We start from the raw sequence: 26,558 nt of genomic DNA, 5'->3' as shown, positions 1-26,558 counted from the left end.
ATCCCATCCCTTGCTTTCACGTTTCCTATTACAAAAAGGCTTTTTTCTCCCTCTATATATTATATATATTCCGGGGAAGCTTCTTATTTTTCTATAAGCAATGGTCTATTCATCACCATGGGGGAATGCCTATTGTAAGAAAGATCATCCCTTAAAAGAAAAATATAAGGACTTTTTCAGAAGTGGCTGCAAAAAGTAAGGAGTTATATAGGGCCCTTCCAGAGGGAAATAAAAAGTTAGGACTTTTTAAGGAGTTTGTGAGGATGTAGGAACCCTGTAACAGTAGTAGTAAAAATGTAGGACACTCATTGAACACACACGAGTAATTATATACAATAAAATTGAGTCTTTATTGTGTGAAAAGAAAAAAATGTCACCACAGATGCAATTAAATATGATCAGGCATAGGCTCCAGTAAAAAAAATGTTTATCGAGTGAAAAGATTGAACACAATGGAACCCAAAATGTCCTTCAAAGTAAATGATTTTTCGATTAAATTAATGATTTTACAGGATAAAAAATTTTTCCCTTGAATGCTACCCCCCAAACTCCTTTGTTTGAGGAGAATCATGCTTAAATATGATTGATACAACACACATCATAGTCCATATTTTTTCTACAAAATCAATCCCACCTGCATGTCTTCAGTTCTAGAAAATCTTAATTGCAAGACACTGAAAACAAAACACCAGTGCAATGTCTTCAAGCAAACAACATCCTCAGACACATATCCCGTTTCTTAATTTACGCAATTCAGCTGATAACGTTAACGGTGGTACACACTTGAAAGCTCATACTTCAAAGTTTCTGTAGAAGTAATAGACATAAGGTCTTCAAATTTCATATGAACATGCTCTCGGTATACCGACGTGCAGAATATAACAGGCACCCACTGGAAATGCAAAATATTCCACATAAAAAGTAATGAAACAGAACAAAAACAAGAATGCTGGTCATTGATTCAAGCTTGGATTTGGCCCGAAACAATATTATGGGTCCATAACCAACACAATTGTTACAAGAATTAAAACAACACAGTGTGGGGTCAAAACTTTCAGATACCATATATACTTGTGTATAAGCCAAACCCACCCCACCCACCTCCACTTCAGGACCACCAAAACTGCAATAAATTGAGAACCCGCGTATAAGCCGACCCCCAAAATATCAGCACATTTTACAGGAGAAAAATTTGAATATTTCCATGTAATGAAAGTTACAATAAAAAATGATTCAAATTTTCTATTAGTTTGAAAGAAACATTACATGCAATTATTGTTCCTCTTTCCATTTCTGTCGGCAGATACTTCATAAGACGACAATGTTTTCAATGGATCAATGGCTACTGCTTGGGTGATCACGACTTTTCCAACTCACCAGGGAAAAAATTACTACTTGGGTTTCACAATTTCCAACGCTATCTATGGTAAGGGGCCATAACCAGAGTTGGGGTTGGGTTTCCTGGGCACTGGATCAAAAGGTACAAAAAATTTCACCCTTTAACTTTTCCTTCAACAAAAGGAGCGCCAAAATGCATGCTTGCCTCAACTGACCAAGCATCTAGTTGCGGTTCTGTCTATAGCTACAAAAATCCCTCTACTCATTAGTGATGCCATCTATAGTAGTCCAATGGCATCACAGATCTTCAAGATAGCTGTGTGGAGGCCATCTAGCTATATGGTTTGGTGAAGTGGGGTAGATATTTTCTACTCAAAAACTGACTCATATATAAGTAAATCCCGCCCATCAAGGATAGAAATTTCCAACAAAATAAATATTTAGCTTATATACGAGTATATACGGTACTTGGGTTGCTCGGAAAGTAAAGACACATGAAGTATAGGCAGAAAATTTATGTTTATGTTGGCAATGTTGATGCTTACCACGATTTTTTGGCTTCACCCACGTGGTCTTCCGTCATTGCAGCGCTAATTCTGGTTCCAGTACGAAGTGTTTACAATGGCGGCGATGATTCAAAATCTGCCAGTAGTGAAACCTGCTCTGCCATACATTACCATGAAAAGTGAGCATGCAGCAGATATTCGTAAAAAATGAATTGTTTCTGTTTAATGGGAACCAAGTTTTCAAAATATAATAAACTAATAAAGTGTTGCTGTGAATTCTCTGGATGTAAGACAGATGTTTATGAATCCAAGAAACTATCACCGGCAATAGTGCAATACACATTCTCCAGAAGAAGCCAAGAAATTTAAAACCTCAGTATCTGGGTGGGGAGTGACTTCTGGCAGATGAAAAGGCCTTCTTCCGATCAATTTCGTACTTCTTAGCATCACAATTACTGCTCTCTGCTACATATTTTCAGAGCTTATGACACCTTCAACGACTATTTGAAACAAACAAAGGAGGAGGAGTAGTGACAACTGGTATTATCGGGGTACAGAAACTGGTACCCCAAATTGGACAAATGTTTGAACAAAAACGACAATGATGTGGAAAAATTATGCATAAACAAGTAAATATTTTTTTAGCAAACAAAAATGTTCTGAATAAACACTAATCGTTGCAACTTTACTTTCCGAACATGCCTCGTAGACCCAAAACAACACACCAGTTACGATATTTCTAAACACGTGACAAAAGTGAAGCGATTGAAATAGTAACTAATGAGCTAAAAACACAATAATATGAATAAAGAAAAGATTCATCACAAAACAACAAGCAGATCTAATCTACAGATTAATACAAAGCAAAACAAAATTTTAAAATATCCATGATTGGAACATGAAACAGTTCGGTAGTATTTCCCAGTCTTATAGAATTCGTTTTGATATAATACATTTTTCTTCAAATATAGAAATAGAGATAAATATACATAATGTCCCTGAATGCATTCACTATCTTGCACAAAAAACGACACCTAAAACCTTGTCCCTTATAAGGTCACCCAATGTCTGAGGATTTCAGATATAGATGGAAAAACTAAAATTCTCGTTGCTCTTAACTGTGGAGTGAAAGTTAAAGGCTTAAAAAAATCTGAATCGTTTGGTGATGATGATTATTTCAAGTACAAGTTTCTCGTCTTGAGTATATTGAAAGTCATAATTACATTATAAATAACTATCGCTTCACTGATTCTGTTATCCTGATCTGCAGGGCATGACAAATCCGAGCTGCCAAGTGGCCATGATGGCAGAAAAATTGGTATTGACAGCAACCAGAGAAGGGTGAGAGCAAGACTTGTGGCAAAAGGCACCAGACCGCGGAGGAGGGAGATTTATCATTTAACCACTCTTTCAGCGTCGCATGGGAAGGTTACCAATATGCATGTCTCTCCTGGCTCATGGATTGCGGCTAGTTGATTTTGGTGCCTTCAGCCTTTTTTTTTTTGGTATATACATCAGGGTGTCTAAGTATTAGAGTTACTTACCCTGACCCGGAGAATATTATTTGCCATACGGGAGGGGGGGGGAGTGTCTAAGTATGACAAAATGATCACAAACGCTAGGAAAAATAACATTTCAAACTGTTTTTTTTCTGGAAAAAAATGCCTGGCGCTGAATGTTTTCCCCCCTGATTTGTCAAGCCCGGCTGATCTGTATGTATATATACATAAGCGAGAGCACAATAGCTCAAAGCATTTCGGACAACAAATTTTCAATTGAATTAACCAGTCCCACAAATGGTAGATTTTTATCATGATTTTCAAAACCACTGAATACATCATAAAAACACATTTAAAAAAAACGACTTAAAACACACTGTGTTATAAGTATGATAATCCATGACAATGTCCGCAGTATAAGTACCCAAGCAGAAAATTCACTCGATGAACAGAGAATAACGAACAACTTGCAGGGAATCTGTCGAAACCTTTTCAGTTCTTTAAAAGGGAGGGGGAGAAAAGAGTCTGATCATTACAGAGCATCGGTAATGAAAAAAAAAAATTAATCTAGAACCGGCATGGCAACATCCTGATGAATGGGAACGCTTGGGCTGATCTGCGCCGGTAGTGGGACAACAGCTGGGTTGTTCTCGTAGTAGAAAGGTATCTTTACATTGAGTTTCCTGCAAGGTTTGCGGGCTGATCGTCGAAGCTCAGGAATCGTGAACTGTTTTCTTAGTTTCCTGTTCCATGGGAGTGAGCATGAAATGAAACAGGGTAAATATAATTAAGCAACAGGTATGCAATGCATTTACACGCACACATGTCAAAATGATATTCAATTCTAAATATCACCACACTGGTTGAATGGAATCAGAAACCATGGTCAATAAATTTACATAAACATAAAAAATCTAAGTATCTGCCATTTCAATTCTATTATGGAAGACAGACGACAGCACACGTTTTGAACACAAAATACGCATATAAAAAAAAGTCTGGCAAGCAGATATCATAAATTTCCCAGAGGAGTCTTTACAAAGTGCATGGAGTGGCAGTGGTCATCATAACTTGGATGGCCAAACAACATATGTATGCTATCAGAAGTGTTCCTCCTAAACAACAGTATTTCTGTTATTGCTAATTAAAGTGCATTGTGCTCTTTCAGCTTTCCTATTGTACTGCCTCTTGTTTCTGGGCAACCCCCCCCCCCCCACGTCATACTTTGGTATTGAATTGCAAGGAAAGTGGTTCCCTGTCGAAAAAGGGCAGAGAAACCACAGATTATCCGCTTGATGCTAGGGTTCACAAACATCAACCAAGGTCTTTGCAAGCTGCAAGCTCTTCGGCATATGATGCATGAAGAAATAACATTAATTTTTCCAGACATGTTGGTAAGAGTGATGAAAACTTCCAATCTCACCTTCGATACTACACTGACAGCAAAAGAGATAGATAAACTGGCCACGGGAGAGAAGCTACTAAGTAAGCTGTTTATCACCTATTGGCAATATAATCTGTTAATGATCCACGATACAAAAACATATAAGCATCAGTGACAATCAAGTGCCAGGAACATTAAAACAAGGATGGTTTCTGACATGCCAAGCATCAAAAACTAGTTAAAAGAGAGACACAAAACTTGTTAAAAACCTAAATGAATGCTTTTGGATAATGTTTTGAACACAATAGGCAGGTAGTGTAACATGATGGAAAAACTTACTTTTTTCATATTAGCATTATATTTTTAAACATTAATTTATTGCAAAAATTAAAACAATAATTATAATTTGCAATGTTGAATTTTTCAATGTAAAACCAGTCTAGAACATATAAAATATAATTTTATGGTTCATTTTATCTAACTACTCATTACCTATTTTTCCTGAGAAAACGGGGTCAGCCTGAAATTGCAAGGACTGGAAGAGTATTTTCTCTAGGGATTTTCCATTCAAACAAAGCTCAATTTGATGACTTTTAGGGATTTTTCTATGAAGATACGAAAAATTGGAAGGCTTCCGGGTAAATCGGAAGCATTGGCTCCTATGAGCCATGCTTTCTATATACCAGGCTGTTAGATTACAAAAACAGTCCTTTGTTACCTGCAGTTTCAGGTATCCATGGAAAAACCTGAATCCACTCAACTGCAGATATATGGCTGTCCTACTGTCTAATTATAATTTCATGGCAATTAAAAATTAAGGTGAATTCATACCTACAGGCAAACAGCATGTCAGACTCAAACAGGCACTGTGTATTCACACTCACAGAAAAAGCGAAACTGCAGTTATAAGCAGACTTTGGAAAAAGACACAAATAATTGACACAGATATGGGCAATGAAAAATGTTGCCCAGATGCGACACATGATGTCTTTTCCTGTATCTGAGCTATCCCATCAGGAAAGGATTTTATATGTTCAATGAACATAATAAATAAATATTTTTCAACTTCAAAAAAATATTTATCGTGTCTGTCGATATGAATTCACCTTTAGCAGTTTCTATAGCAGGACATACATTTTATTTCATCTAAAAACAACTAAATATGTAAATAAACTAAAATTACAAAAAAAAAAACCAACAAACAACAAAAAAACCTCAAGTTAAAAAAAGGATTGATTCACTCAAAGAATAAAGGAAAAACAAATGATAACACAGAGAAAAAGCAATGAAATGCAATTAGCGATTCTTGAATAAGCATAACAAAGCCACACAGGCTAGATATCATCAATCCCCAAAAGTTGTTCTTCCCTCTATTTTCTGCGTGTAATCACAGTTCGAGTCATCATCTGTGACCAAAATGAACTTTAATTCTCAGCACAATGACAACCATGACAAACAAAATATAACAATGAAAAATTTAAAAAACCTAGAATTAAAAATGTCTCGCAAGATCTGCTGACGTGACTGCATCTTGCAATGAAACATATCTTCGATTAATTCACAAGTAACTTTTTTAAAAGCATAGTATATGCGATTTCTTTTTTCTTAAATTTTACGAGTAAACAAAGAGAAAAAAAAAACAAACTGAAAAATGAATTTTAAAAACTTTTGTACTGAGCAAACTCACTTAGTTGCACTGGTGGCGACAAAGTAAACGTCATCTGGGGCATCAACCCAACTGATCATTTGTTTGCGCCCACCAACTCGCGTTATAGTAGCCATTTTAGCACGCCCATTCAAGGGGTTTACCACGGAATTCCGTGCAAGAGAACTCACATGGTAAGCTTCGGGTGTAGGCTTGATCACTCCTCCCGAGAGGGACCTCCTCTTAGGTGGTACCACAGTAGCAGCTGTTCGGAAAGAAAATATAGAACACATCATTTCCTGAATAACAAATCAATAAGAAATCATTCTATGTATCAAGCAGCAACTATAACAACGGGATGAGCTAAAATGATAAAATATCTGCTTGAAAATGAGCTACTGAATATGCCAGCATATCTTACCCTCCATACCATTCTGTTGATCGAAAGCTCTTTTCCTCATAAGAGATGGTGGAGGGTAGATGGAAGCAGAAGGAGGACGTGTAATACCCTCTTCTGCATCTGGTGTTGTAGTAGTAGTAGTAGTAATGGTGGTTTTCGGCATCATAATTGACCCGTCTATACAAAAAGAAAAACGGTTTAATGCCTTTTCATGTATCGGGACAATCAGAAATAAACAATAATGTAAAAGCAAAGAAAAAAAAAAAAAATATATATATATATATATATATATATATATATATAAGATAGAGTGATACCTTGGTTAATGAATGCTAGGCTAACAAATTTTTTAGTTAACAACTTTTTGCGCTATATTTCTAACTCTGCTAACGAACACAAATTTAGCTAACAAAGATTTTTGATGATATGGATGCACATGCTAACATGATACAGCCACAGATGAATTTTTATGCCAATCATCACCAGAATCACTGTCAATCACATCTGATTAATTCATGAGTACTTCGGAATCTTTTTGAGATGTACCTCCCCTTCTCTATCAAAAAGTTAAAAGTTTTTGAACCATTTCATGCTAAATGAAAGATCCAACTAATAGAAAACGTATTTAAAAAAATCTAGACCTGAATCTTTTCAGTGCAAGACTTTTAGAATGAAACTGAACGATCAGGACTTTTCAAAAGTTTATCTTTTCTATATTTCAATGCAATATTGTTGCCATCCCATCGATCATGTGTTGTTAATGAATGCATAAAGGGTCAATTGTAAATAATTGTGAGAAAATGTCTACGAGTAGATAATTGCAGGATGTTCTAATGTTGCATTTGACACAAATTGCCAGTGTTAGTAACACATGTAAATAGTTACGAGAAGTGTTCAAGTGAAACATACCTACTAAGCTTCTGTAAAACTTGTAACACCCTGGGAGATTAAAATAAAGAAACTTCTAGTCGGGATGGCAATGGTTTCCAGTAGTTGCCTAAGTGTAATAATATCGTGAAGGTTGGGTTCGCATGAGTTGTGAGGTTCACACATATGGGGCAAGAGCGAGATGTGGCCTCTTGGTCTAATGATTTGTTCACATTTAGTGCAAGTTGCACTTAAACGTTAGTAGCATTTGTTTAGAGCAAACAAGGAGCACAGAAGTGCTTCCCCCGCCTCCCGTATAGCATTAGGGCCAGGTTGGGGGAATGCACATACTCATGCATTACCATTATATTTTTTATCTGCATAAGAATGAGACACAGAAAAGAGCTAATCGAATCATAAATGTATGGGGGACATTATGAGCATGACTAGATTCAGATGGCAGTGTAAAATAAAAAGATCCTTGGTATCTCATCTTCCTGTAAATTCTAATTTATCCAATTTTTAAGCTCTTCATTTCAGCCTTTATCTCATTTCTTAGTATTTCAAAAAAACATATCTTTATATTTTGGGCAGCACCTGGAAAGCGAATTAAACAGTTTTTCATAGAAACTTACAGGAAATCATGTTTTGGCTAACGAATGTGATTCTAGAAAAAATTATCTTTGTTGGCTGAGGTATCACTGTAAAAAATTGTATCCGATATTTTTTAAAAAGAGGACAGATTACCTGGATTTCTTGGTAAAGGTGGAAAGGCTTCTCTTTCAAGTTTTGGTATCTTTTCAGGTGGTGTGGGAAGCAGCCACTCCGGCGGAGGTAAGTTGGGTGTACCTAATCTGTGAGAAACATCGACAACTTTGCCTCTTTCATGCGGTCGCAAGCTTGGCAGGTCAGGAGCACCTTCTACCATTTTTGCTTGACCTTAAAATAAAATTTTCATTGTACATATTGTGCTTATTTTTAAAATTGTCATCTATAAGAAATGAAGAAAATGCTGAAAAAATTTAATACATAGAAGCCGTGTTATTTGAAAAAATAATTTTGAAGAGTGATTTCACTCCTCTTTAAAATTTCGAGGAATATTCTTCAATCAAAAATAGAAAAGTAGTTGTATAAAAAAACCTCTAAAACTTGAAGCATTTTCATTCGATGAAATTTGTAAAAACCAAGTTTTGAAGCGTAAATCACACTGCATAGAAGCACACTGCATAGAAGAAGTCATACAATTTACACATGGAAACAAAAAAAAAAACCTTCAAATTTAAGAGAAAAAAGTATAGGATGCTTTTGTATGAAAACTTCCTTAAAATTCTATGTGAAGGCAACTTTCCAAGTAATTTCGTGGCCGTCATCAAATGAAAATTCTCTGTCCAGGTTTGAAGACTGTCTCTCATCTGTTTGAGTTAGTTCTCAAAGTTTCCCCCAACACTAGTAGTTGGTTTCAGGAGAATTGATAAAACTGGAACTAAAGTAAAGTCCTGTGGACACAAGAATAAAACAGCACGAGCAATGCTGAAGAATGGGCCAAACAGAAAGTAGGCGGTCGCAAAACATACCCTTATTTACAGCCAGGGCCGTCTTAAGAGTATCATAGACCCCTGGCCAAGTGGTATTTCGGAGGCCCTACCTGGTAAATCCTAGAAAATTTGAATTGGATCTCATTTTTGTGAGGCCCCTCTTCTCTTGAGGTGCCTGGGTGGGTCCATGCGTTAAGATGGCACTGTTTACAGCCTTATTCAGCAAAACACAGGTAATAACTAATGTTGGCCACTTTTTCTACAGAGAGGCTATTGAAATCTACAAGCACAAAAATATCTATAATAGAAGAGAAGAAACAATCCCTAATGAAGGAGCAGAGTGCTTATGAGTAAATGTGATTAAATATAAATGAATAAATAAGTACTATATACATATGTACACACACCAGGATCGCCAGACTCATACGCTGACTACACCGGAAATAATCTGAACCGTCTCAAGGGGGTATACTTTTTTTTTTCTTTTGAAAAAAAGGACTCCATTAGGGCCAATAAATATAATTGCAAAACAATTTATCATAATTATGTACAACATTTATCCCAATTATTTCTCAACAAGCACTAAGCATACGAGACAAAATCCTGTCCGAGTTCTCTCAGCCCATTTTTTTTTATCAATATACCATCAATTGCCGTAACTGTAGACAGTTAACAATTATAGGCCTTGTATGTGTAGAAAGTTTACTGAGACACTGGAAAACTTGATGTTTTTGTTCCAGTTTTACCAACTCTCCTGAAGATGCCAACGACTAGTGTTGGGGAAACACTGAGAACTCAAACGGACGGCGGTCTTCAAACCCGAAAAAACAGACAATTTTTATTGATTTAAATAGTATTTACAAAGCAATATATTTCACTTTTTTTTTTGCAAAATTACTGGCTGTGAACACACAACCAGACTCTCGTATATGTCACCCATGGGAGAGCCAAATATATTTTTTTTTAAAAAAAAGACCATAAACAGGACTAGTTTATAATGAGCAAGTCCAAATTCACTAATTATCCTGGCAAGGATCATTTTACAACTTATTTTATAAAGGTGACATTGAAAGTGAGATATGTTACACTGATGTATGCCACACTACTATGATATTCTTTTAGTATAAAATATAAATTAATCACTGGAATTGTGTGGAAGTTATAATAGCGATGCTGGTTTTGAGTCAAAAAATTACAATTGGAATTATAAGTGATTCTGCAGGATGACCAGATCAAGACAAGCAGAGCATTAATTTCAAATTTTTAAACAAAAATCAAAAAATTTTAAACAATTGAATTAATTTTTTAATATTGATGAAACACTTGGAGCATTCAAGGTTTAATCTGAACTTATACTTGAGGAAATTCTGATCAGCTACAGCTGTTAAAACCTTCATATGGATAGCGGAGAGTGACATCATCATTGGACGAGTTTTATAGCAGATCAGAATTCCTTCAAGCATAAGTTCAGATTAAACCTCGAATGTTCCAAGAGTTTCTCTTATCGATATTACAAAATCAATGCAACTTAAAAATTAAAGTTTGCATTTAAAGCTCTGCGTGTCTTGATCACATGTTCATCCTGCATAATGACTGATGCGACGATGAATTTAGGAAAATTTAACTACCCTTGTGGCCTCTGTAGTCTTAGGCACTCGCCCGGAAAGTGAGAGGACATAGCTTTGACTCCCTGCAAGGGCAGTTTAACTTAATTTCTAAAATCCATCTTTGCATCAGCCAGCTGTTAAAAATCAGTGTTACAAAACATGTCTCCCATAATTTATATTGGATAAATTTCAATCGTTAAAATGTCCAAGGCAAGATACACACTTTCCACAATGCAATGTCCAATACTAGTCTAAGCTACTAACCCCACATGCACCTCGTCCACATTCCTCTGCAGAACTTCTAACAAATTGGAACATGTTGAAATGTATGTGTTGTGACCCTGACGTGAAGTTTGTTTCTGTGTAATATAACTTGTTACGTGTAGCGCCGCCATCAACTTTCCAACTGCGAGTGAAGTTTAATGATTGAATATTTGTATGCCTGTTGCTCTCTGTGGGGAGACTTTTTAATGGTGAGATTGGCCAGCATTTGCACCTCGAAATTGGGAACCTACTAGTCTGTATAAGCTACACGCAGCAGAAATATTCCAATGCACACAAAATCATCATAAACTCTCCAAAATGGGGAATCCCCCCTCCTCCCACAAGAGGAACTTGAGAACATACTTGTTTCTGAGAAAGGGAAAACTAGCCTGAAAGACATATACCCAATTGACATAAATCATAGTCTCTCAAACTTTTGGACATCATTGCCAGAGAAGGCGATATTGCCCACTTTGGGAAACACTGATGTATATTATAGTAACTCAGTATATTGTTTCACCAAGCAGAAAAATAAGTCGGCACAAAAAGAAAAACGTTATGGGAAAAATGTTTTGTAAGAAATATGTATATAATGCCCAGATATCTTATTTTGTTCTCATTACCAGTTTTCAGAATTGGATTCAATGAGATCTAATCAATTTCAAAATATGGTATCAGTCTGGATCAGTGTTACCCGAAAGAATATTTTGAAGATTAATTCCACTCTTCTTCAAAATTATATAAGAGGGACGTTTTTTTAATCACTGAGAAATTACCATTAAAAAAATTATCTAAACCTTAGGATAGTGGGAGGGGGGGTTCTCAACCTTTTCCCCACACCCCCTTAGATGTTTGATTTTTTTTAGAAAATTACATTTAATTTTTATAAATTCTTTTACATATTAAATTCCCTTTCTTTCTATAGTTGATAGTTTAAAAAAACCACTGAAAAACCCAATATACAAAAAAAAAACTAAAAACGTATTTACCATTTTTGAAATTTGTGAGAAAAAGATTAGACTTGTGCACTTATTAATATTCCAAACATAAATATGAAATTCTCTCTATATATAAATGTTTCTTTCCCCCCCTCGTTAAGAAACCACTGATTTAGGATCAATTGATTTTCAACCCTCAGCAAAATTTGGAGTAAAAATGAATTCTGATGCATGAATCATACACTTAGATATCTCTGCTTAACGTCTTAGCAAACACTGCTCTGGATTAATAGTTTCTTATTGCATGTTTTTCCTCCCCCTCTCTCTGTCATATTATCTAAAAACATTCTCTCCCAAAAGATACATCATCACTAACTTGTGTATAGGCTCAAGGACATTTCTTGTTCCACTGATTCACACAACCAAAGTTCGATGGAATCCATACCATCTCATAAGCTTTGAAATGGTCAGTGAGGAAAGGATGAGAAATGTTTATGAATAGCAGATGAAGACACTGTTAAGCAAATTCTCTAGAAAGGAAAAATTCTAATAGAAAAGCAAGGAAGAGAGAAGAAATAACATGCAAGAATCTAAAAAATAATCAGGACAGAGGATTGATAATTTTAGAGGGGAAAAAATCTAACCAAAATAGATGAAGAAATGACCGAGAACTGAAGCCCTCAACCTAGTTTTGATGCAAATGCTGTCAATATAGAAATAATGATACAAAAAGCCAGTCTTTTAAAGATGAAGTTTTATTGATCAAAATATTTTGACAAAATCCGTTTGCCATAAACAAGATTCATAATCAAAAAACAATTATTACATTCAAAAAAAAAAAAAAAATCAAAGCAACAGAAAGACTAAGATCATGAGCTCCATGCAAAATAGAAATTTGAAAAAGCACAAAAAAAAACAAAAAAAAACGGGCTTCAGTTCTCATAGTGTCAATTGAACATGCAATAAAACAAGGGAGGGGAAGAGGATAAATTGTGGAAAAACAAGCATTCACTTCTACATCCAGAACGTTCACATTAAGGCTTTGAAAGAGAAAAAAGAATTTCCGAAAGGTAAGCTGACTAAACATCTCAAAGTATTTCTTTTCCATACAAGTATGATATTGAACTTAACTATAACTTTCATTCGATTTTTAGAAATGTATAATGACCCATATAACTGTGGATGATCCAAATGTTTTGCGAACAAGGACAATAAACAACACCCTGTACAACTCATTTGAATGGTATGAAACTTTTTGGCACCAAACTAGATACTAGTAATATGGAGTTTCTGAAACAAGAACCCTCAACATATGGATTTACACTGGAGTTTCTTCTTACTTCAGTTATATTTTTTCTCCAAAAAACTCTAAGGCAAACCTCATTAATGCAATTATGGTATAGTACAATATTTGAGGCTGAAACATATTGCCAAATTCAATGTTGTAATATGCAATATTTCCATGAAACAATTTGCTTCCTCTTCGCCATTGTAAATATTTTTCAATATTCATATGTTGTTAAACATTTAATTTTTACCCCAAACTTTTGTGATGACAAACAAAATGATTATTCACTTGATTGATTCAAATTCCTTTGGCAAGAAGGCAAGGCTTATTGCTAAGGCCATTTCCCTTCAATAAGTTTATGCATATTACAAGAGCGTGTTTAATCTTACTGTAAGAGAGCATGCTTCTTCTTAAATAAGTCTCAACATATTTGTTATCATAGAGCAATTCAAAATAAAAAAAAAACTTAGCTGCGCAACTCTCAGTAAAAAAAAGCATATCCAGTCAATTCCTGATAAATCAAATTCCATCGAGTGAAATATCTCAAAATTTTTATGCGGGGCCCCAGAACTTTTGGGAAGTTTAGTGATGTTCGTTGGACAAGTTCAATAATTATATATGATAAGTTTTTCATCGGTTGATACATATTCGACTAATCAAGATTTGACTGTGATATATTTTTATATAACTTTAAAAATCAGCTAAAGTGCACATGGGTGATACAAATTATCGAAATGAGAACTGGTTCATAGTGACCTCAAAAATAAATACACATCACTAAATATGCTCGACAATCTCTTATCGAGTAAATAACTCGATATATGAAACATGCTGTGATTGTCAATTGTACTGTTTTATCGAATGCTTGACAAATCATAAATAAGTTACATAAATGCATTTGAACAAAAAATTACATGCGAGCAAATGATTATATGCTCAAAAAAAGGGGGAGACGATATACGAAATCTGTATTGTGATGATGATGATAAACACATTTATGATACACCACACCATGAAAATAAACATGAACTTGCCACCTTTTTCTTTTTCAAGAAAAATAAATATCATTTTTACAACTGTACCTTACACTTACGGTTTCCTTATTAATTTAGCAATATTAGATGTATTATGAATACAAGGAATAAGAAAAATGACAAAATCGCTCAGTTGTATCACAGGCTGATAACAGCTTTGAAATCAGGTTTTTAACTGCTTGCAATGTTATTTAACAGTGATAGCCTTACTTTGTAATGAATTTGAAACTGTTCAAACTGATTTTTCATACATACAGAAAAATAACTGTAAATTGGTTTGAAATAAAGCCAAAGTATGCATTATCACCCCCTCAGAGGTGTTGGAGTGGATGAGAACAGAAGAACCAGGACCTGCTTTTAGGAGGGAGGAATCAAGATTTTTGTTCTCCTGAGAAGGTAGGGAGTTGGATAAATAAGTTAGGAAGATACTGGCTAAAATAAATATTAAGCACACATCTATATCAGTTATGAAATTATGATGGTACAGACTACCCAAAGTGTCATAACTGGCAGACAATTGCATCATGCCTTGAGGCTACTTTTTAAAGAAGTTATTTTTTTAAAAATATTAAATCTTAGATTTCATGGCAGCCTTAAATTTTGACAATTTAAAATGAACCAATTTGGATACAAGAAAAATATTTGTTTTTCATAGTATGAGAATGGTTTAGTTCATAACAACTGAGTAACATTAATAAGACTGGAAACTTGATTCAGCGGTCTGAATATAAAATGATGGTTACAACCAACAAGAAAAAAGATGCAAACATATTTTACAAATAGCATATGCATTTTACTGTGGTGAAATGTCCAGCAAATTTCTGAAGAAAAGAAAATCATGAAGGATTATTCAAAGGAGGATTTGAGGGATTATTATTTGGTTTGATATTAGCTTTCTCAAGTAACAACGCACATTCTTGCTTTACGGCCATTATGTTGATGGGCTGGAAAGGATTCCTCGCTGCATGTCTGGGCTTGATGATGTGGCTTGTGTATCTGCGAGCCATTTTTGTCAGTGGGGTAGTATGCAAGAAAAAAGCAGCCCTAGTCTTCATAATTGGCCTTGGGCTACCAGCCCGCATCACCATGCCATGAGCTGTCGCACAATGACGCACCAAATGTGCTTTAAGCTTGAATTCCTGCATGAGACAAACAGAAGAAAATTGCCAAATAATTGAGAGTTCAAACCCATTAGTACACCAAAGTTTAAAAAATTTTACACCTAAAAAAGTTAATATATCTTAATCATATCATCCATAAATTGTATTATCCTCAGATATCTAGCTGCAAAATACATAGCTACTATTGGTCAGAGCTTGACAAACTGAAAAGCAAATTCATAAAGAACTCAACATTCTGTGTGCACCAGTTACTCTATGTGGTATTCCGACATAGCAAAACGCCAATATAAATATATTTTGCATACTGATTCTTTAGCCTTGTTTAAGTAGGAAATGCAAAACGTAGGTATCTTCCACTCTGCATAAGGGAAAACCCTAATAAGGATAGAGGCATGAAAGGAAGAAAATGATATTATTCCAACACTTCTTCGGAGATCAGGGTTTCAGATCTCTTAATAGAGCAGGGCCCCTGTTTGCTCCACCTAAGACTAAAAGAAGGAAATTTTACAACTGAATTCCTGTCAATTTTATAAGTGTTACTTGTTAATTATGGTTCACTTAAGGTGAAACAAGTGTTAAACCACAGCTTATTATGTCCTGTTTGCAAAATAAAATTAAATGACAAAACAGAAATAATTTAAGTGGAATTTATAGCAAAAAATTCCAATTATGAAGTATTTTGCCAACAATAACAATCAGATGAAATGGGTGCCTACAGACAGAGATTAGAGATCCAGTTTAGACAAATCTAACAGCACCTTACTTGTTTTGATTGCAAAGCTCATAATTCACAACCAAAACGGAATGATTACAGAGCTCCACATTAAAACCAAAGATTCTCATACCCAAGCATTTTGCCTTAAATAATAAGCAAAAGTAGTCACATTGGGTGTTAATGTCAAGCCATATTAACATTTAAATTTGGGGCAATTTCAATGACAGCCTCTCCATTCTTTCCAGGTCAATTGCATGTTTCAACAAGCATCCCACTCCCAACAATAGCCCACTCCCATTCAAAGAGCCTGTAAATCCACTAATCAATTATTTGCAGAAGTTTCAAACTATTGGTATTAAACTTTGAGAAAAATTTATATCCAGATAAAAAAGTAGCATAAACTTCAATAAAATGTAATTAAAAGTGACAAAAACTCATAAATTGAATTGCAAATGTTGTTCATGTTTTATTTTTTCATCCACTTGTGCTGTGCTTGAAAATTTCAACAGAAATCGAAAGGAGACAAAAATACATCCCATTTTCCCCATTTGTGTCCCGTTGTTTGAGCGGTACAGAGCTGTTCCAGATGACAAACGGGGGGGGGGGAGAAATGACCTGGACAGCCAATCGCTACCGAACTCCACATACAGCCAACCAGAACCCGACACTTCTAGTTGCACCAGCCAATATAACTCTCATACGGCCAATTAAGCCTCAGATGTCTATATAAGGATTAATTCAATGGGAGAAGATGTATTACGCTTTTGGCACTTGTCACAGAGACCTACGCATGCTTTGAACTGCCACAGATGTGGGTGAAGCACCAGAAAGCAAATTTTAAGACCATGGCCTAACCACCCGGAAAACGTAATTCACTGGACAATTGCCATAATAGCCTCTGACTTCAGCTTATAAATTGTCACACGAAAAAAACAAAAAATAAATAAAACTTGCCTTTCCACAACCAGATATAGTGCAACGATGCCGATGGGATGCTATATGTGGTTGTTGCAATCGCTCTGCACCAGCTCCAGATATCATATCCGCAGATTCTGTAAAAAAAAAATTAAGGTTAGTTTGAATTGTCTGTAACGTATTCATATGGCAATAATTTCCTGTGTATAGTCATTAAGAGAGGAAATAACCAGTGAAATTAAAAAAAGAAAAATTGGTATATATATTTTCATTTCATAGACTGTATTTGTATCATTTCTTTCCCCAATTTTTTCATGGAAAGATGAGGGCAGATGGGTGAAAATCTAATGAGTACAGTGTGACACACACATGCCATTTTTTAAAAACAAGTTTCTGGGGGTAAGGTTAATAGATAAGTAAATAGTAGAAAACAAGAGTAGCTGCAGATGAAACATCAGAAATAAATAGAAAACCACAGCCTAACAACCTGGTAGGTTAGCGTTTTCCCATTTAATGATTGCTGTGAAAGCCCATGCCAGGGTAGGGGGTCTTAGATAAGAGCTGCACAGATCTTTGATAACAAGCATGTAGTATAGCTTGGTGGTCCATGAGCCTCACTGAAACATTAAATGTGGCCTGTCTTAATAGTTGAGGTACTCTGGCCAATGTCTATGATGTGAGTAAATTACATTTTTGGACTAAAATTTTTCATTCAATTTCGGAACAAAGAAATATTTTTGCATTGCCGATATCATTAGATTTATGGTGATGCTAGTGCTGGCGGATGTGTCTGGTTGTTATTTCGGAAACATACAGTCATGACTCCTTTCTTTTTTTAGTTATTTAATAGAAGAGAGAGAGACTTTTAGGACATGTTCGGTCGACAGTTGGAGCCAGACTGAACTCCAATACTAGAACACACTAGATAATGCCTAGCTAGTAAGTGGCATAAAAAATATAATAAAAATATAAAAATTGTACAAGACAAGTAGCGCCACAGTTTGAATCAATAATTAAAAATAAAAATTTCTCACATTAAAAAAAAACGTGAGTTTTGGACTTCAAAGCAGACTATTCAAAAAAAGTGCCACATACGTTGCAGACTGATCTCCAGAAGCCTATTAAGAAAATAGAATTCTCCGGCATTTTCTTGATGAGAATTTATTATTATTCATTTCCTATTATGAAAATTTTTACCCCAGAACATTTTCAGTTAGCTGAGGGCTCAGCTAACTAAAGTAAAATGTTTTGCAGAACAATGCAAGACATTCTACTTTTGAGCCCCAAAGCAGAATGTTTTCAACAAGCCCTCAGCTGACTGGAAATTTCTAGTTCCCATAATTGTGTGTTTTCTACATTTTTCTTAAAATTCTTCCAGATTTTCAGCACTTATTGTTCTGCAATGTAAGTCACAGATTTTGGCATATTCTGCTTTGGGACTTTTGAGGTCTTGAATAAGCTACGGGTTATACATGGGCAATTATATGCAAATATCCAGTTATTTTCTCTCCCACCTTTCATTCTAATACTTTCTTGGCAATCATATCAGGTATTAAAGGAATAGATACTAACACACAAATACATGCTCACAAAACTCTCCTTGCCATCTAAAGACAAGCTTATAGTTAAGACTGGATTTATCAAAATTGTAATAATGTAATAAGATAGGTTGGAAAAGAACTTACCTAGTCGTGTAGGATATTTCAAACCTCCATATCTTTTGAAGTAATTCCAACATGACTGGCACAATCGGCACTGCAACTGAGCTGGACCAAATGCATACCACTGGCTCGAAGTTGGAGCTTTAGCAAAACGCAGAGAGAAAAATATTATAGCTTCATTTTTATTGGAAGCCTTTTATGAATTTGTCATTCAACTAAAAGTGATAGGTAACTAAATCAATCCTCTTAAAATTAGTGAGTGAGTCATACTGAACTATATAATAAGTAATTTGATTAAGTCAGACCAGCTTATAACAAGGGACCTGTTTTCAGTAAAAATCACTCGTTAAATTTGGTTTCAATTCAGAAATTAAATATGTATAGAAAGTACATACGAGATTGTATCAAAATTCAAAGTATAAATGTTTCACCATTTTCTAGTAACTTTGTGAAAACTTTGCTTTTGGACCATTTTTTTCCAAAAAAAATGGGAAAAATTTTTCAAAAAAAAGAATGCAAGTAATGGGAAATGAAAAAAATTTCTGATGTTTGCTACACACTCAAACACAAAGTCTGTATTGGAAGTTTAGTAAGGGCACAATTAGTCATTTTTAAAAATTCTGATTTGTCAGATTTTTATCTTCATTTTCCCTGCTCATTCTCCCGTTCAAGATGAAATGTTGCTGTACTCGCATACTAGAGATTTAAAGAGGCGATGAACCATTTTGCTCTCCATGTTGTTCTTGTCGCATTTACTTTTCATTTCCTCTTATTTTTCTATTCATTTCTTCAAGGTTTCCCTTTCGAATTCCTTGTTGGTCTTCAAGGTTTCCCTGTTGAATTCTAGCTACCATAAAAAATTTAAAAAAAAAACTGCTTGCTGAAAGTGACAGAATTGCTGTAAAATTAGCATTCTACCAAACAAAATACATTAATTTGCTCATTAAATCTAGATTTTCTTTAACAGCAGGCTCGTTGTAAGTGGATTGGACTGTAATGATTTAATATGCAACTAAGTTGAAATTTTTTTTTCAGTTGTTGCTTCTCTCCTACGCCACACTATTTCAAACTTATGCTTGTCAGTTCTACTTTTGATCCTAGATTTTGGCAAGATTTCTTAATGTGAATAGTTTTTCAAATGGTAGTTATAATAGTCAAATGATCTTAGTGGAGAAAGGCTTGTGGTCATCCTCATATTGTAACAAGCCTGGAGTGAAGTAAAATCCCCTCACATAGACGAGAATTTATTCTCCCATGAACCAAATTTACCTGTATTATCATTGAAAAAAAATGGAGTTATTGAACGATTCTTCTCAATATAGATTCTTCATGCATTCTTATTAAGTAAAAAGCCTTTGCTTCTGAATTCAAAAAATGAAAAAAAAAATTTTTGTTCTAAAATAAAATGATAACAATAACTAAATGAAATCATAATAAATTCTAACTTGTGGACCCTATGAAGTTTTATACTTTTTATGCCACCTTTAAGAATCTTCCTATTTGTTTCCCAACCACCTAAATCAGGGACTAGTTTGTTTTTGAGTAACAAACACAAAAGAAATTGTGAAAACATAGAAAAACTAAAACAAAATATAAAATCATAGTAATGAATGAAACAAAATAAGAAAAAACCCCCATTTAACAAGGAAATTCTTAGTAATCAGATTTTTTTAGGAATTCCTGGCATTAAACGGGGGTTACCTGTAGCACTGGCATAATAAGGATGGGACGTCGCATGCTTACCACCATATTGATCAAAAAGTTGCAAACGGGTTCCACAGCCTGTTATGGGGGGAATAACTCAGTGGTATTATAATAACCCCAGTATAGCACCATTTTTTATATTACAGCAGAGTCTTGATAATTAGAGATTGATATAATCTGAGGCGATTCACCAAATTTTACCCATAGATATTATTTCATCCACAATCAGCAGATGCAATTCTTAATATAATGATGCAAATTCTCGTTTAATCTATTTGCCACCTTACAGGAAAAACATTTGTTAATCAAATAAAAAAAAAAAGGTTTAAATTCAATTAAAGAATCACGCTTGTTTACTTGCATTTTTTTCATAGATTAGATATTGATATCTAGCTAAGCAGTAAGGCCCGAATGCTAACTAAAAACTCAAATTATAAGGACTCCACTGTGATAGAGCTTTTTTCAGTTTTCAAAATCCAATGTACATAATCAGAGGTCTGTCCAGCTGAAATCTGGGTCCATTTTCTGGACCGTTCACAAAATTTTCCATCTGGAAAAATGGAACCTTCACAAAATACAAGTTACGAAACCATAAATTCAACATTTTTTACCTTTTTTTTAAAAAATTAACTACATTTGTAAGCCACAAAATTACTTACTATGTTTCCACAAAAACGGGACCCTACAAAAATGTCTGGACAGGCCCTCAGATTTCAATAATGAACTCAAAAAAAAAAAAAAAACTGAACAAATCTCATCAGAACAAGAGTATCGTACCAATTTCACAATTGACAAAAAAATCTACTCACTGTAACAACTCTCACAAGGACGTCCACTGGCAGAGGGGTTTTCTCCAGCACTCGCACCATTCAAGACACCAGGCTTGTTATTGCTGTTATAAAGGGGAAAAACAACAATATCATATAAGCAGAAGAAATATGTATTCATCCTTACAACTAAAGTAGATCGCACTAAGCAGGACTGCAATAAAAATTATTTGGAAGAATGCGTCAGACACAGTAACAGGTTTATATGTAAATACATCTTTACTGGTATTTGAAACTGAAAATGTATTCAAGTAAATGCATGGAAACTTGGCCATACACACAAGCTAGGACTGAACCACCAGCTCTACAGATTACATTCTCAATAACAAAATGACAATATAAAAATTAGGTTTCTAACTTGAATCGAAAACAGATACAAAATAAAGAATTTGAGCAAGAGATGCTATCACATTAATGAAAAAACAGCTGTCATTAAATATCATGCAATAGATTTTATTACATATAGTAATTTCGTTTTATGGACAAATTAAACTATTCTGACAAAAAACTGGACCAGTTTCGACACTACAAATCTTGAAAAACATCCTACGATACATTAAGTGAACGAACGTTACACTATTCTGGACAAGTGCATGCTAAAAAATCTAATAACCTAAATTCTGGTTAAATAGAGCTTGCTATATTGAGAGCTAATAACGCTATCTAGTCATAAAACAAAACATGGACGATAAATTGCTTTTAAAAATAATATTTATAATTCACTGAAACTCACTAATTTGGAATGTACACTTGTTTGAGTTTGCTCTCAGCCTCCACAGCTTTTACCCTTTTTTGCTGCACATATCTATCAGTGGTTTTCCACATGTAATAATATTCAATTACATTCTTCAAGCTTTTCCACGGCAGCTTAAAAAAATAAATTTTTAACAGGTGAACAAACATTTAAATGATTTCAGAACATAAAACATGTGTATATATACACATTCATATATGCGAGTGAGATACATGCGTAATGCTAGAATCAGTGAAAAAAGTACTTGAAAAATTGTCTACAAAATATAACAGTAAAATGGGTACTGGTCAGTTAGATGGATGACCATCGGCATGCTCTATTTCCAAATTGGAGGGATTTAGAATGGAAGCTTGGAAGGAATCTCTAACAATATCCATCATTCCTATTCATTTCGAGCAGCAACTTTTTTTTTTTTTTAATAGCAAATATTTTATTTTTTCAAGTTAAAGTTCTACTGCTTCAAAACATTGTTTATTACAACAAACAGGGGCATCATATATCATCATTGAAGACATTAGCAATACCGATCAGGAACCAGGCATATCAAGACAATTTATGGCTACCCCCCAGGACAGTGTAGGAATCTTGGTCACAATCAATTGTGACCAAGATTCATCAGCTTCCAGCTGGACAAGATTCGTCCAGCTTCATCAATAACTCAGTCATTTATATGTAGATCTTTTCTCTCTACATAAAATGTTGTATCCATCTCCATAGGTTGTCATCACTTACGATTTACTTTGGGAGGCTTTCAACGTGAAAACAGTGTTCAAATTCTCATAAAGGGCTCTTGCCTCTTTTCGTATCTGTAAGCTAGATTATGTCACAACCAAGTGACCATTTGTCTAAGATTTTTTAAAAAGTTTCAAATATGTTGAAAATGAACAATGATCTGAGAAAAACAGTGCCTTCTCTGAATAATCCTGAAACTTTCCACTGTGCTTTTCATAAAGCAATAATGAAAGACTTGGCTTGAATTCAGGATCTTCCAATCTTGTTTGCATGCCATGAGCAGAGCATTTATTATGATGCAGCAGTAGTAAAAATTATTGTCATGCTTCTAATGTCGAAATATATACATCTATTTCTTGTTACCTTGCATACAATGCAACTATTGTGTTCTTAGAACTGTGAAACTAAACTTACAAAGTCTTGCTTGACATCCATGAAATCCTTTCCATATTTTTCAAGAGCCTCTTCAAACAAGTTTGCTTCAGATGCAGACCATTCCTCCATTTCATCTCTGCATAAAACTGGACCACCATGTGGGACTAGGCTTGATAGCGCATTAGTGATGTCATAACTGTGTTTATGAAGCATGTCCATGGCATGAAACTACAAAAAAAACCAGAAATAAAGGTTTAATGTATGCAAAAAACTATTCTAGTTCAATGGAATAACACACATTTAGAAAGCATGTGAAAACTGAAAAGGTGCCAACAAAATCACTTGACTACTTTCTCATCCCAAGGCCATATTTTGTCTACCTGAAATAAATCTTGACCCACTGACAATTAATCATGAGTATTAATAAAAGACTATTTTAATTGAATTGATAAATGTAAAAAGGGGGGATCGTCTCATTTTTTTAAGTTTCCGGAGAGGAAAAAAACATGTTTTCTCCAATAGCTCGTTTTCAGCAAAAAATTTAATTGTAGTGTCTGCAAAATACATTTAACACTAAGGACCAGACTACATTATACCTAAAAAGGGCCACTGGCATTCATTCTGACTGCTGCTTCTTTTTAAAGAAATATATTTAATTACGAAGGTTTTTAACAACCGGCTGTTGCGAAGGTATATTTTGGAAAGAGAAAATTTAACTGCCCCTGCAGGGAATCGAGCCCACGTCCTTTCACTTTTTGGGCGAACGCCCTAGACCACTAGACTACAGAGGCAACAAATCTCTTAATCTTTCCTTGGAGCTCGTGTACACTGAAAGGGACTGTACATGGATGGCCAGACCAGACTCAGGCCAAGCTCACAACTGCTGACGCTGCCACCAGATGGTGACTTATACAAGGATGACGTCACTCTGCGCTACCATGCGGAGGTTTTTAAACCTTCTAAATGTATCTTCGTATGGTAGCGGAGAGTGATGTCATCCTTGTATAAGTCGCCATCTGGTGGCAGCGTCAGCTTGGCCTGAGTCTGTGGTCCGGCCATCCATGTACAGTCCCTTTCAGTATACACGAGCTCTAAGGAAAGATTGAGAGATTCTGTACCTCTGTAGTCTAGTGCGTTCACCCGGAAAGTGAAAGGCCGTGGGTTCAATTCCCCGCAGGGGCAGTTGAATTTTCTCTTTCCAAAATATATCTTCGCAACAGCCAGTTGTTAAAAACCTTCGTATGAGTGACGTCATCCTTGTATATTTAATTACACTAAATTTTTTACAATAAAAAATAAGCATTATCCCACATGGTTAATTTTGAAGAAATTTTACCTTTTCTTAAGCATACAGAATGTCCATAAAATGACTTTCCAACTATAAATATGAAAATTTAGAGAGCAACTGTGGACAAGATTTACCATGGAAAAGAAAAAAAAGATGAACACTGCATTTACACATCACATTGTACATAGCTCCATTTTGATGTACACCTTTTTATACGTATATGTCTTTTTTATTCACTTTTAGTTGTTCGTGCACGGTGTGGATAGCATATACTATTATGCCACTCTAAATTTGCACTATAGAGGAAAAACTGGGCACTATTTATTTTTTATTATTGATATGTTACTCCTGAATATATGTTATGCTGTGTGTGCCATCAAGGAATGATAGCTATAAAGCAAAAGTTTACTACATCACCGCCCACCACACAAAGAAAAAACATACAATTTACATATAGTAGTCAAAATGACTGCTCCTGGCTGTTCTAGGTATAAAGGGGGATATCTCCGGAATAAAACCTTTAATGTTATTAAATTTTTTACACAGAAACAAGTACAGAAATAATGAAAAGTCACCAAAAATGGAGTGTGTACATTAAATACTGTCAAGGTTGTACACTTTTCAAAATCAAAAACCATTAAAATGACTGCTCTGACTGTTCTAGTGTTAATGTGGCATCAATGAATACATTAAATTGTTTACCATAAAACGACGAGTTGGCATCTATTACACAAATCCATCAAAACATGATAGAAAAAAAAAAGAGACATGACCCCTTTTTATATTTAGTAATGAATAGACTAATAACTGAGTAAAATACCAATCACATTCGCATCAAATGTTGAGACTTCTGAACAAAGTAAGCAACAAAAATTTACAAATGTTTCCAGTTAATGACCTCAAAGAAAACAAGACATGCAGGAGTCCATCGCTTCATGTGAATAATTGTTTCTGCAAAATAATCGTGTAAGACAAAATCGTGTGAAGCGAGTTGAATTTAACATGGGTAGGCTCGAAATTCGGGAGGGGGGGGGGGGGTCTACAGGAAGATAAAAAAATAAACCCAATTTCCAGCAGCAAAGGTTGAGAACTTTTTTTAATGAAATAGTCGAGATAAATAAACTTTTCGAAATCCTGTTATAGTGAAATCCCGTAAAATGAGACCATGTAAAGCGAGGGATGCCTGTATAAATCATAAAATGAAATAAAAAGTCTCACCAAAGTTATATCCCGAGAAGCAGCAGCTGCACTCATATGCAAACTTGGCTGTTTAACAGAACTGGAGCAATCCAAAGCTCTTGCAAAAGTTCCGACAGATCTGCAAACATACACGAGTAATTTTTAAACATGACATTAAATCATTTCAAAGTCTATCGGGCGAGCATATTGTGGGATAGCATTGCAAATTCAGTATTCATAAAAAATTTGACCGGGGAAATAACTAATTTTATTAGATACAAGCATAAAATTTCTGTTCAACTTGTAAATAAACATACAGAAAACTAAATTATTCAAGTAATTCATGGGGGTGGAAAAGGTAATTATAATTTCGAGCGTCACCTGCAAATGATAAGAAACTGATCAATCTGCCTATCAGTGAGAGTATGATGCGGAGTATACACCAACGATTCCAGTTCCTCAGTATCTCTGGAATCTGTCGCTCCTATCAAAAAAAAAAAAAAAATTTCACAAACAAGAAAGGCAAATTGAATGTTATTTTTAGTTAAACAAGAATGAATTCTCCACATATACATACCCTCGGGTAGCATTGGTGGTATGTCTGCTTGGTAACGTGGTCCTACTCTGATTTCACCCTTATCAGCGAGGAGTGTTTTTTGTTGAGGGTCAAACACCAAAGAATAAAAAAAACAATCCTAACAAGATTATAAAAAAAAATAATTTTAACAGACCAGAAATATTATTAACATTTGTATACAGTGTCTAACGTAATGCAAGAGATGCTCTGAAAGTTAGTGTAGTGAAATACTTATATAATTATATTCATGAGATGGGAAAAAATTATAAAGGAGTTACTGTTATAGATGGATTATATTAACACTTGGGAAAGTGCATTGCGGAGCCATAGAATATTATCATATAAGCTATTGTTGTTATAAAGGTTATTGTCAAATAGGATTTTCAATGGATATTATATTTGGTT

At 34.8% G+C, this 26,558-nt stretch overlaps 1 protein-coding gene across 9 annotated transcripts in view; it reads right to left on the bottom strand.

Moving 5' to 3' along the window:
* Nucleotides 1-328: 328 nt before the first annotated feature.
* MTA1-like (metastasis associated 1-like) overlaps nucleotides 329-26,558 on the bottom strand; it is a 49,004-nt gene continuing 22,774 nt past the window's right edge. Inside the window, exons 6-19 of one of the 9 annotated variants that reach the window (XM_089237577.1) lie at nucleotides 26,154-26,271; nucleotides 25,958-26,060; nucleotides 25,616-25,715; nucleotides 23,149-23,337; nucleotides 21,982-22,115; nucleotides 21,231-21,313; nucleotides 20,461-20,499; nucleotides 18,742-18,858; nucleotides 17,096-17,193; nucleotides 15,219-15,444; nucleotides 8,387-8,578; nucleotides 6,794-6,949; nucleotides 6,415-6,637; nucleotides 329-4,086 (exon numbers count right to left, since the gene is read on the bottom strand). In XM_089237577.1, the coding sequence (XP_089093703.1) occupies nucleotides 3,906-4,086; nucleotides 6,415-6,637; nucleotides 6,794-6,949; nucleotides 8,387-8,578; nucleotides 15,219-15,444; nucleotides 17,096-17,193; nucleotides 18,742-18,858; nucleotides 20,461-20,499; nucleotides 21,231-21,313; nucleotides 21,982-22,115; nucleotides 23,149-23,337; nucleotides 25,616-25,715; nucleotides 25,958-26,060; nucleotides 26,154-26,271 (1,959 nt within the window). In that variant the 3' untranslated portion in view covers nucleotides 329-3,905. Of the gene's footprint in view, nucleotides 4,087-6,414; nucleotides 6,638-6,793; nucleotides 6,950-8,386; nucleotides 8,579-15,218; nucleotides 15,445-17,095; nucleotides 17,194-18,741; nucleotides 18,859-20,418; nucleotides 20,500-21,230; nucleotides 21,314-21,981; nucleotides 22,116-23,148; nucleotides 23,338-25,615; nucleotides 25,716-25,957; nucleotides 26,061-26,153; nucleotides 26,272-26,558 lie in introns of all 9 variants that reach the window. The other 8 variants (XM_089237575.1, XM_089237576.1, XM_089237580.1 and 5 more) reach the window with 8 other exon arrangements.

Source organism: Pholcus phalangioides, unplaced genomic scaffold, assembly GCF_987345545.1.
Source record: "Pholcus phalangioides strain wild (caught in Gottingen) unplaced genomic scaffold, Ppha-v1.0 ptg000010l_1, whole genome shotgun sequence".
In the NCBI taxonomy this organism is placed as follows: domain Eukaryota; kingdom Metazoa; phylum Arthropoda; class Arachnida; order Araneae; family Pholcidae; genus Pholcus; species Pholcus phalangioides.
Note: the sequence above shows the minus strand (reverse complement) of the source record. Positions and strands in the feature narration are given on the sequence as shown.